Source organism: Nematolebias whitei, chromosome 21 (assembly GCF_014905685.2).
Source record: "Nematolebias whitei isolate Nwh7 chromosome 21, NemWhi1, whole genome shotgun sequence".
Taxonomy (NCBI): Eukaryota; Metazoa; Chordata; class Actinopteri; order Cyprinodontiformes; family Rivulidae; genus Nematolebias; species Nematolebias whitei.
In genome coordinates this window covers 21,623,027-21,636,286 of record NC_056518.1, presented here as the reverse complement: position 1 = coordinate 21,636,286, position 13,260 = coordinate 21,623,027, and the positions used below count along the sequence as shown (strand labels likewise).

The 13,260-nt window shown below is 39.7% G+C and overlaps 1 protein-coding gene across 1 annotated transcript in view; it reads left to right on the top strand.

Moving 5' to 3' along the window:
• Window positions 1-253: 253 nt before the first annotated feature.
• The window catches only part of prkd3 (protein kinase D3), a 36,133-nt gene continuing 23,126 nt past the window's right edge, over window positions 254-13,260 (top strand). Inside the window, exon 1 of the mRNA XM_037695066.1 lies at window positions 254-526. Coding sequence (XP_037550994.1) covers window positions 254-526 — 273 coding nt within the window. The remainder of the gene's footprint in view (window positions 527-13,260) is intronic.

Here is a 13,260-nt window from a genome sequence, read left to right as displayed (position 1 = left end):
TGCAGAAATCTTTGGACGATTTCTCCATCACATGCCCATCCAGTTAATAATGCATGTGTTGTTTGAGCTCAGGTGGGTGGGTAGGATCAAAAATATAAACAAAGAATCCGAACTCACTCGCTACAACTGATGAGGAGCAGATATTTGCCACACGACAAGTCGATCTGCAGAGACCGAACGGTGCTGTTCTCTGACAGCCTTCACTGAATCTGCCACTATTCAGCCTCTCACGTTGGAACTGGAAGAAACCTCAATGTCTGCCTCCTCTCCCCCATCCTTACCCCGAGGCTTCCTCCACTCTCTCCATCCACATCTCCCGCCCTTGCCTAGCCCGCCCAGCCAGATCTACCAGCGACTGTCCAACGGCAGCCCCAGCGCCCCTAGCCCCACCAACTCCCGCAGCTCCTTCCATGGCGTGTCCTTCCTGCTGCAGATTGGACTGACCAGAGAGACGGTGAACCTGGAGGCCACTGACCTCTCACTGTCTGCTGTCAAGGACTTGGTGTGTTCTATAGTTGATCAAAAGGTAAGAACATCATCAAAACCCACTCTGCTTTCACTTTTTAAGGTCATCAATAAATCCTACACTTTCTCTCTGATCTCTTCTGAGGTGTAACGTCAGAAAAACTCACTTTGTTTTGAAACTAGGGTGACATTATCAAAGGTTGTAGAGCACCAACCTAATGAGGCACCATGTGCTTTGCTGACTCCTGCCATATTCATCTGTTGAGGTTTTGTTTTTCCAAAGCGGACATCTGGGCCATGTTCCTCGAAATGAGTCAAACGCGGCAGAAACGTGCGGACGATTGTGTCGGTGCTCCTCTAGTTACACGGCGCAACGTACCCGCGACAGTTGTTTACATCGTGGTGTAATGTTACTTGACATGAAACAAGTGCACAAACATACACAGGCCCATGCTGTGGCTATGTGTTCTTGTTGCAGTATTTTCCATGACAATAATGCTGGAATAACACTGGAGCTCAAGAAGTGGGTTGAAACGGAACTATAAGCTGCATTAGTAAAAGTCAAGTTTCTGTTTTATGCTAGATTTTTAGAGATTAAGTTTCTCAACACACGCACGGTTGGTGTTGATGTGCATTTTTATAGTGTGCAAAATAAAATTGGTTTAAGCCATTAAAACTAAAACTACTTCAAACAACAAGCTGTGCAAAACCATAAAGCCACAAATGTTTTAAGCTATTTAAACGACAAACACATTATGAATTTTATTACAAATGCCAAATTACTATTTTGCTTTTCCTGAAAAATACAAAAAAAAAAACCTATATTTTAATAATCTCATAACAGCTGTTTTAAACTCTTTCATGGTCTCACCTGTATTTTTTTGAGTGGAAGACTTTTCTGCATTGGATTAATTATGTGCAAAAGCCTGGTAAATAATGAAATGGCTTGTCTGCGCTTCCACTTTTGCAATTTTTTTTAATCCTCCTGAGGTCTAATGTTGATTACTCTATTTGCGTCTGTAATTATCATTAATTGAGTAAAGAAGAGCGTGATTAAACAAAGCAATTCCATCAACGAGAGGAATCTGAACATTAAGGGAGGCCAGAGCATTAGTGATGTTTGAGATTATGAATCTTATCTTAAACAGAGCAACAATTAGAGGATGTTGAATTTGCCATCTGTACTGAGTTTGTGTCTTTTGCCTCCAATGTTTTCTGAGTTGACATTCCAGAGGAGCTGGGTAATGTTTTTGCTTTTTACGAGGTCTGCTGATTCTCACTAGCTAGTTATAAGAAGTTCTGGCCTGCAAAGCAGAAAATCTAATCTGAACAGACATGTAGATAGATACTGTAACATATTGGAGCAGTTTCAAGAATCTGTAGCAGGAAAAGGGTATAGGAAATATGAAATTTTAAAGACAAATCTTGGAGAAAATCATTGCAGTGTACTCATAGGACAGGAGGTGATTATCTTTTATTTGTGTGTGTTTTTATTGCAAGGATGATATTAGATTTAGTTTAGCAAGAGCTATGTGCATAATAAATTATTGAAAATATGTTCATATTAATCTGCAGGACACAATCCCAAAAGAACTTATTCAGACTGTTTATTCACTTTATTGTAAATTTTGCCTATCAAGCAATGCCAAAAGTTTTGCGCTGCCTCAGCTATTTCATGAAACCCAGCCAAATGGCTTCGATATCAATGGAAAATATGACTGTATCCTCGCGTGTTTTCAATTCATCCCTGCTTTATTTCTTGTGTTAAAATATGCATGGAAGTAGGGAGTTTTTTGCAGACTCCGCTCATCTTTGCCAACTTTCCAGCTGTGGATCTCTGACCCTATAGCTAGACTGGCCACTTGTCCCAGGATGTTTCTAGTCAGCAGAACTTCAGGTGTCTGTCAGCAAAGCTCTAACAGGAAAGAGCTTTGGATTTCATCTGGTAATATCTGTACGGGGATAGACAAATGGATGAAAGTGTGTTTCCCCCTGTGGTGCTGTTTCTTCCTCTGAGAGCTGGCCTGCTTCACTCAATGACTCACCAGTCAGTCATGCAACAAGCTGGGATGCTAATTCCAACCTGAATCTGTACAGTCCAACGTTAGGTTTTCTGCTGTGTCATTTCTTGTGAACTTTAGTTGATTACCTGTAAGTCTTGTTCCCTTCTGATCATGGGGGTGTGAGTTAATGTGCCAGCAGAGCAATGCAGCAACCCAAATGTAATATTTTTCATCAGCTTCCTAGAGCTTTTATTATACTGTAGTCCAAGTTGCTGGGGGGCACCTGAAAACTGATCCCTCCTCCTCCTCACCAACTCCCCAAACGTGTACTGCCTCAGTTCTTGCTTTCCATTTCTGCAGAGTCAACAACTACTCGTGTCTAAGTTGGATCAGTATTGTTAGTTTTACAATAAATTCAAGGAGGCAGCTTGTATTTCAGCATATAAGAGTTTTTCTTTTGTAGGACTTCCAGATTTTCTGCTTCTGAAAACAGTGAACCAAAAAGTTTTTCACAAGACAAGAGTCAACAAGCTAAATTAAAGACCAAAGTTAAGTTGTGGTTCTATAGGTTACATTTGTTTTGGTCTTGGATGCTACCTTTCTGCTGACACCATGTTGTTCCCCCTAAGATTATACTTCACGACTGTAACATAATTTTTTTTAATCAAAGAAGAAAAATATTTTTGCTGTGGCGTTGATATCCCGGCAATCTGAAGTCACATTCTTTTGGTATCATCTAAAACTTGTGACCATAGCTTAAGGACAAAACTGCCTTTTCTCCTGAAGTGGGAGCTTTGCTTTTTTTTAAATATTGCTGTATCTTTATTGTTTTTCATTTTGGAGCTATTTCATCCATTGGGCTTGCAGCACCCACACTTTAGATGTTATATTGTGATAGAAAACAAACAAAAAGTTGTAATTTTTTCAACACATGTCAAATTTTAGTCCTTTTTTCCCCCATTAAATACAAATTTCAAATGCACTGTTGAAGTAATTGAACACCTGTAAGACTTCCAGAAACTTGTAAAGTCTTTGTAATGTGGGCTTTCATATTTTTTTGTCTTTAGTTTTGAATCAGTCTCATTGTTGAACAGGGAGTCATGCAGCTTGTTCTGTGTTGTATAGATTTTGTTGGGCTCATTCCGCTCCGTACTAAAAACTCAGCCCACATGACTTGGCCAGCATCCACAGAATAGATTTCCTTTCTCTGTTCACTGAGCTGATCTGAACTTGGTTTTGGTAGTAGTTGTTTGAGCCACAAAATCCCATTTTAGTGAGTTAGTCAGTTTTTGTACAGAGCAAACTGATCTTGATGGGTTCAGCTAACATCTTGCTCAGCAACTATTGCAATCAAAATTCCTGAAATTGTCTAAAATGTTTTTTTTTTAGTATCACCACTCAAAAGGTTGATTCCTAAAAAGAATGAGGGAGTCAGTCCTTGGGTGGTGAAGAATGATCTAATCCACAATGGCCTATTGACATCTCTTCTGCCGCTACACAAGTCTCTGAGCTGGTACAACCGTGTTTAACTAGCTGGGGTCTGACTTGTCTCTCTGGTTTTAGGGGGCTTGATGAGTGGTGCGAGATAAACATCCATAGCTTCCACTTGTTGAGTGTTTCCTGTTTGGTGTCGCCCAAGCACTCTGGTGCAGCCAGCAAGGGAGCAGTGACAGGACAAAAGTTCACAACTCTGAAAATGACTCCCAGTAAGCCAGCTGGTCTGCCTGGACAGCCAGCCAGCAACAGAACATTCCTCTTCACCAAGGCATTTTTGGAGGATGATGTGATGCTGCTCATGGGTGGGATCAGGCTGCAGGAAAAGTGAAACGTTTGCTGCGGTAGTATCAGGCATGTGAGAAATTTTGATTCGTGTTGTAGGGTCCAATCTTTGTTCAACATTTTTTATGCTATTATTCTGTTGTATTTACGATCTTTCGAAGGCAAAACGTAATTTTTTTGGCTATTTTTGATCTGGCAAAACCCTCTCTGCTGTAGAGAAAACACAGTATTTGAAGCATTTCATCAGGTCAAAGATCTCTATCATTTGAGATAATAAAAACTTGCAGGAAGACGGGAAAAATTCTTCAACGTCTGCCTGCAAAGTTACTTTCACGAATGCTTTTCTGCACTTGGCCTTAAGATGTTGCTGCATTTGCAGTTCAGTTGAAAGGGCTGTGAAATGCAGCTGCCTCAGCCACAGGTTTCCCCCCTGGTTTTGTCATTTCTGTTAACTCCCAGTCTCTGGTTGAGGGTTGTACAGCTGCCTCTGTAATTACTCAGACAAAAGCCTTTTTGAGTAAGAAAACGTTCAACACCAGTAAACGGCAAAATGCCATAAAAAAAATTAAGTGGTTCAAACATTCGAATAATGTGTAAAATTCAATGCAGCTTATGACAAAGAAAATATCCCATCATTCCTGTTTAAGATAACAATCTTGAGTTTGTCAGTTTTTGGCTTTTTACTAAACTCTTTTGTTTATCCAAAAGTTAGGATCTGCAATCTTGCATGAGATCTTATGTTGCACGTTACAAGGAGATTTAAGACAAGGACACAGAAAGAGAAATGTTCCAATAGAACACTGAGAGGCTGAAGTTCACATTGACCAGCTGAAGCAAACAGGAAATAAATCACCATCTTGCTCCCTTGTTTGCCTCAAGTCCACATCTGCATGTTCCTTTGGAGCTGGTGAGCATATTTCACCCCAGAAAGCATCCCAACAGAGAAAGATTTTATGTGCGATGTACATTTGGGCCAAAAGTTTCCTGGAAAGCACATTCGGCTTCTTGTAAGAAAAAATAACAGGTCACCAGTAAGACTAAATATTCACAATTTGGTTGTAAAACACATAGAAATGGTCATTTATATACTTTGTTTGTTTTATGTGTGTATTTACAGATTTACAGATTTATTCCAAAGCCAAAGCGTTGACTAAATTTATATGATAACGAGGATTGCTGCATATGCACAGCCTAAAGCCGTTTTTCACAAGGAATCTATCCGTTTTCCAAGGGTTGGAGTAATTTGTGGAAAAGGCAACGAGAGAAGAAAAAGGGGTAAAAGTATCTCTGAAGTTAAGTGACCTAAGTAATTTCTACCATCTGCAGTGCACATTTCTGCTGCCTTGCTCTCATTTAAATGTAAAGTGGCAAGGCAGAACACAGGGCTCGACCACATAAGTCAGAGAATGACAGAGTGGAGAAGCATGGCTCTCTCTGGGGATAAGGGGGCAGGGATGGCCGGGGCAGCCCTCTTGGCAGGCTTTGGATGATTCGCAGAGGGGGTTGTGGGCGCTGCACGGCCGATTCTCCTTGCCAAAACCATGAGAAGAAGGCTGCCTCGGCCACTAAACGTGGCTTTGCGTTGGGTGTTCTGAGCTCATAGGTCACCCAGATGTCCTCCATCGCACTTGACTTTAGCCAGTGGAAGGAGATAATCTCACACCACTCCAATCTCTGCTAATGCTAGCTGAAATGGTCTAGATTGTGATTATACTGAAGTGGTAGGCCGCAGTGTGGTAATGTAGAAGCATTTAATACCCAGGAATCCCGGTGACTTTGTCCTTTTGAAGCAAAGCACGTGTCATGATTTAGGAGCACTTCCTGAGAGACTCCACAAGTTTCCCTTCATAAATTTGTAACCGTGGCACAACATGGTTCAGTGAAAACGGATGCGTCCTTTCCTCTTATTAATTTACTCATTAACAGTTGGCGTTTGACTGGGTTCCACCTTAAGTGCTCTACAGCACGCTTAAACAACTTCGAGCATAACAAACGCTGAGGAGAACTTGGTTGGATGACTTCTAAATAATGCATTAACGTGGTCATTTTTGATCAAGTTAATCACTAATTTGCTGACTACGAAGGAATGTTTTAATTCAAAGTTGACAAATTACACATAATCTAGCTGCAACAGATCAACCAACTTGCTAGACATTTTTCCAGTGTGCAGCAATAAAGACCATATTGTTTCTGATATTGCCACTTGGTCATATCAGTGTGACATTATTGATCCCTGCAGCATGAGCAGGATGCAGAATGTCTTATTGTGCGCTGTTTTCTCAGCACTATTTGCCTTTCCTGTCTCTCAGTACAGAGAATGATCTTTAAAACTGATAGGAAGGTGGCAGAGGAAGTGAAATTACATGTTATAACAACGAGAAGGTCTTTGAGTGTTGAAGGGTAAAGGTCGAACGGAAGACTTTAGTAATGTAATGCTTATTTAATTAGTAAGACAGCACATTCAATTGGAAGAAAAAAGTTGTACTACAGTTTAACTTTTGTTTGATTGGGTTTAAACAAGATGAGCAGCAGTATCAGCATGACCTGTTTTGTCCCTGATTCTTTCTTCAGTCATACTCGCTGGTTAGTTCCCCTCAGAGCCGCTCCCTGTTTCCATATTCTCTCCGCTCCAATCTGCTGTGGTCGGCAGAGCAGCACAGCCTGTTCAATTTTGTGGGAAATGGCTTTTCTCTTCACTGCTACAGCCGTTATTCTTGCTTGTGTGTGTTTAAACATTTAGAGAAATTACCTGTTGGTGTTCCTAGGCCTGTCGTGATAAACAATAAATCAATTAATCGCATGATAAATGAAAATTATCAATCTCATTTTCATTTATGGGCTGTATCGTTTCTTCGTGTCTCTCTCTTTCTATTGAAGACACTGGATGACAAGACTCAACTCTGGTGCTCTTCACTGACCCCTCCCATTCACTTTTCTCGTTAAAATCCATTTTAACTGTCCAAAATCGCGTTTTTGGATCGTTAAAAGCAGCTACGCTGAGAAGCTAAGCTACGAGCTAAGCTAACAGGCTGACCTCAGAACAAAACTCCATCTTGTCAAAGCAAAAAAATTCATGGTTGAAACCCATGCCTTCATGTAAAAAGTTGTTTTTCTCTGCAAAAAGAAGCTGAAAACTTTGTTTACTGATTTTTTTTTAATTAAAAGCTTTGTGTGAAAAAATGTTATGCTAAAGAGCTCAAATCACACCGAGCATTCGCCATTTTGAGAACCGAAAAATAGGAAAGAGAGACAGCCCATGTCATGTCAAGGGACCTCCATCCCATTTTTTTATTTTTTTTTCTTAAAGAGATACACTGCACGCTCCCTTACTATCCATCCTTCGGTTAAAACAGTCTTATATACTGCCATCCAGTGGTCAAAAAAAGGTACTACACTCAAAACAAATTAACCAATATTTCTTCTAAAAATTTTTTTTTAATTTTTCATTTACCCTTTATTTATACAGGTAGTCTCATTGAGTCAAAAGAACTCATTTTCAAGAGAGACCTGTTTGGGAGCAGATGGTTGGGGTTGAGGGCCTTGCTTAGGGGCCCAGAGTGGGGCAAATTAGGGTGGAGGCAGGTGTGGTTGTTTCACCTTTTCCACCCACATTTTGATGTTGATGGTACTGGGAGTTGAACCTGTGACTTTCTGATCGCAGGCCCATCTTTTCTAACCTCTGCACCACCACTACCCAAATTTGGCAGTAATTACTAATTATTGTCAAATTTGGCAATAATTACTAATTATTGTCAAATTTCCAACAATATTATTGTTTATCGCAATAATTTCTGAGACAATTAATCTCCCAGCAAAATGTTTTATCGTGACAGGCCTAGGTGTTCCTCTCTTGAAGGTGGTGAAAGTTTGAATGCTGGAATTTGGCCGGGCTGCATATTTAGCTCAGCTTCATTTAGATCTTTTGAATTGATGTGAGTGCAACTCTATGACCTTATGAAGTTGATAAATTAAATGGGAATAATAAAGAAAATAAACCTTCTGCCTCCATGGCAATTATTATTGTGTTTGTTGAGCAACAGCAGCCTGCTCCTAAATCCTGCTATTACCACACACCTTCTGACCTCCTGCTTCACCAGAACAAGAGAAAGTGCAGCCGCCATCAATCTCGCATACATCCCCCCTCAGGTTCACCTGTTTATTTGCCCCTTGTGGAGGTGAATCTGGCAGCTGGTCCCTGATACTCCAGGCCAGACAGGGGAGATGGAGTGTGTGTTGCAGTACGTGTTTAAGGCAGAGGTGCTGGCGTACGATTGCAGCAGGGCTATAACTCATCAGTAGTTTGCGGGGGCTTGGCCAAGCATGTCTGAGATCACACTGCTGTCTTCCTGCGAGGCCTTAGATCCTGTGACTCAGTCTTCCTCTTCTCTGCCTGGATACTGTTAAAACGTATGCACACAAACACATGCATGACAGCATACACACCCACATGTATATAGGAAAAGGTCATAGAAAAGAGCTGAGGTAGATTTGTCAGTTAAAATGTGTGCAAAACTGTTAAACATCAACTTCATCATACTTTGCTGTTTTCGAGCCAAACCTTTTTGCAATCTTTTAAGTGGTCTTGATCAATTATAGTTCTCTAGAATTCTGGAGGTCTTTAGGCATCATCTCACTGGTCTGCAACTGTTGGTGACTAGTTTGCAAACAGTATTCATAAGAGGGTCTCCAAAATGTTTCCGATTATTTATAGGGGCTCTCAATTTTGCACAAGTGTGCAGTTTTGTCATGTGAATTTTAGACATTCTCAGAAAATTAGTGTGGCAGATTTCTTCCCCTCAAATTAACTGCAGAATTATCACAGGTATCTTGAACCCTTCTCAAGACCTCAATTTTATTTCAATTTTTTAGAGTGCTAGAGCTGTATTTTGACCTGCCTCATTGAAAGCTCAACAAAGAAATCATTGAATATTTTAGCACAGTGCTGTATCCAACGGCTTTGTGCTGTTAGGCCAAAGCCACATAGTTGCAGTGGGATACAGTGGCTAGTAGCCAAATGCTGACCTCATCACCTATTATCTACAGCTCACTTCAGTACTTTTGTACTTAAAGCCAAATTGCTGCAGAGGAGTATTGTTTCTCTAACCCAACATAATCACAAACGGTAGAGTAATTGAACGTTTTTGTTTTTTTACTGTTTCGTTTTAGTTTTGTAAAACCAGGAGAAGATTTGACTTGAAACCAACATTGTGGTTAATGTAAATTGGGTAAGCAGTATAGCCTTCCTAGAATCCCATGATGATTGAAAGAGGTTTAGAATGTCAGGTGTATTATCTCCTACCATGCGGTCTGGACATAGCTGTACACCTAATCTGAGTGGTAAGAGCTAAGAGTTCCCCACTAAGACTAAAATCGCACAGGCTGCAGTCACACACATACATTAATACATGTCCTTCAATAAAAAAAAAAGAAGGAAGACAGGAGTACATGGACTGCATGAAGAATTGGCACTTGCCATGCCTTTGCCAAGCTACTGTGTTCAAACATCTGTGAAACAACAAGAGCAAGGAGCGGTTTGATGTCCTCATTTTAGGGGAGACAGTTCCTGTCATGTATGTCAGTGTTTTGCCCCTAACTCTAAGCAACTGTGGCGGCGTAAACACCTGAGTGGCGGTTAGTTTTCAGTTTGTGTGGTGTGTGTTTGTGTGTCACAGTACTGAAAGGCCTCGGATGTGAGGCACATTAAAATTGACTGAAGCGCCAAACACATTTCAAGTAAAGCGTTATTTCATGCTTCACTGAGATTTTGAAAAGCAAGTTATTCAGACGGCGTGTTGAAGTCCAAAGAGCACGGAGCTGCATTCCATGATGACACAGTGAACTCATACAGTTAATGCTATGAATGAACGGTGAGCCATATTCCACCATGTGGAGGAAAACAAGTCAGCCTATAGAGTGAGAAAGCCAGCACTTCTCTTGCCACTAAGCCACCACATGTGTTTCCTTTCTGCTGCATGTGGCTGTTTCAGTTGATTAACTCTGGTGAAGTTTTCCTTTTGCAGAAGCCGTATTGAGGAACGCATATTATGAAGGTGTGAAGAGTGAGGGGATGAGTTCTTGAATATTAACCATATGAGGTTTGTTGTGCAGCTCCACACAGCCTTCCCCCGCTTCTTCTGCCTCCAGCTGTGAAGTGTTTTACTTGGCCTGTTCCTGCAAACAGAGGAGCAAACAGTTTTTAGATTATGCACTGCTGAAATAAAGCATGGCCCTGCGATGGACTTGCGACCCGTCCAGGGTGTACCCTGCCCCTCGCACAGTGATTGCTGGACATGGGCACCAGCGACCCCCGTGACCCAAAATGGATCAAACGGGTAAAGAAAATGGATGGATGGATGGAAATAAAGCATGCATCTTGGCCCCTGTGTGCACTGAGCAAAAAGGAAGCAAGGACTCAGATTGTAAAACAGTTTGGAAAAGTCACATTTAATGATTTTTCTTCAACGTGACTCCTATACATACACACAATTAATTACATTTGGAGGAATAAATGGAAACGAATCATGAAGCAGTTTAAAGAAATGTTTTTGACCGTCTTAATTTGCAAACAAATATCTTAAAGAGACCTTTCATGGAGTTTTTCTGACAAATTTTTGTACTGTTATTTTTTTCTAATTTTGTCTGGTTGCTGTTTTGTTTTGCTTTGGACACTAGCGTTCAGAAAACATGACTTTCTTTAATACAGAGTTATCTAATATATCCTTTTTCTAGTTTTTCTTGTGACTCAAAACTTACAACTGTTCCCTTGAAACCTATAAATGAAAAGGGCATGGCTGCTAAAATGTACAAATGTTTATGCATTACATATTTTATTTTGAAAACCAAAATTATGTTAAATGTACTGTACTTTTCGCTGTATGTCACACCTTTTTGCATAAATTAGCATGCCCTGCGACTTACACAGCCAAGCGACTAATATATGTTTTGTTTTTTTCTCCCATATTTACAAACCAATTTTTGGCTGAGATCTGACGATTTCATTCATTCTGACATGGACAATGCTGAACACTACCATTTTCAGCCGCTAGAGGGCGCTCGAGTAATATGGCAAGCCAAGTGTCTCATTAATAGGTAAAAGTGGCTATTAATGAGACACTTGGCTTGCCATACTAAGCCACCTTTGTCTCGCTCCGGAACTCCTGGAGCAAACGTCAAATCATCCACGCCATCCAGGCGAAATGCAGCTGATTTGATTGTTAAAGTGCATCTATTAGGGAAAAGTTAAACTGAGACACACATTTGCTATAATTCTGAGCAAACAAATAATTGTTTTTAAGTGTTGATCTTGTTAAAATCTTGTATAAAGTCCTCCCATGCACGCTCCCGCAGCCACCATTTGGCAGCCTATTGATTTTTGGCACAACACTGGCCCACGTTTCCAGGTGGTCAGCGGTGACATATAACAAACGCCACACGTCAGTGGTGACACATTATAAATGCGACTTATACAATGAATCAATGTTTTTATGATTTTTTCCACTTTATTAGACATATTTGGACTAATGCAACTTACTATATATGGCGGTGCGACATGTACGGCAGAAAGTACGGTAGTTCTTATGCAGTATCACAAATTAGTAGCTTTAATGATAACTCATCTGAGCATTAGGTTGCATCTGTGTAGCCATTGCTGCATTTAAACAATGCAATACATCCAATTTGTATCTGAAAACTACATTATGTGTGCGCTTGTACTAAATTGGTTTTACACTATAGTTCATTGAGGACGTCTCCACCATCAAAGTGTTATTTTTCTTCTGAAGTCAATTAGTTGAATTATATGGAAACTGTTTATAAAAAAAAAAAAAGAGTTGGTGTTAAATAAGACGATGGAAAACCCAGAGTGGTTCCAGTTTGCCCTCTTTTCTTGGATCATTCCAAAAGCCAGATTAATTATTTGGCTCCTGTTTTTTGCTCTCATTCTAGTAATTGTTTAATTCGCTGAGCATGTGTTTATTAAACCATGCTGTGTGGAAAGTTTTATCACAAAAATAAAATAATTATACGTAATTAAAGCATCTAAAGTTCCACTGCTGACTTTAATACATTTATTTAGTTTTCCACATTTGCGCTTTAAATGACTTGCAGAAAGAACTTCTTCATTTTTATTCAGCATTTAGATTTTTGCAATATCAAATGCAATTTGGTGAACAGAAGTATTGAAGCATGTTTTTCTCTTTTGTGGATGCTTCCTTGATGTTTTTGCATTAAAAAAGTGTTTCCTTTTTAATGAACTTTTAGCTTGAGCAGAACACGTTAATCAAATGAGCAAAGTATCAAAACCCATTGCTTCAAACTTTTGTTATTCACTGTGTTATAATATTTCTTTATCTTCAATAACACTCTTCTTACTGGTGTTATTTAAGGGTGTTATCAAAGACTCAGTCAAACAAATAAACCTTATACTCTTGTGTGTTGTAATGTTCTGTCTCTGGGCTGTGTGATCTGTCTTTAAATTCATCCAAAGTTGTTAGTCAATAGACTTATTTATCCAGTGAATAAAAGCACCTTCTATCACATTCTGAACGTGTGACGGTCTTTATCTCACCTCCTCAAGCTAAATAAACAGAAGCCCTCCACCTCCTGATTGTGGTGAAATGTTTCACAACAACCCTGCCACCTTGATGAAAAAAAAAAATTTTTGTTTTGGCGTCGTTGGATAATATTTGACCCTCTGATTTTTTTTATTGCTTTTATAGATTATTCACTTTGCTACAAAGTTGGACTCATTGCAGATTGTTGTATCACGACAGTATGATCCGTCCATATGAAAAGTGTTACATAAAACGTATTAGGGATGCACAATATTATTGGCATGGTATTGGCCGATATTTGCGTTAAAGTTAAATATTGGATATTGGCCATTCCATCAAAATAACTCACCAATATAAAAGGCACTGTTTTTATATACCCCCCCGCCACACACACACACACACACACACACACACATATATGTATATATATATATATATATATATATATATATATATATATA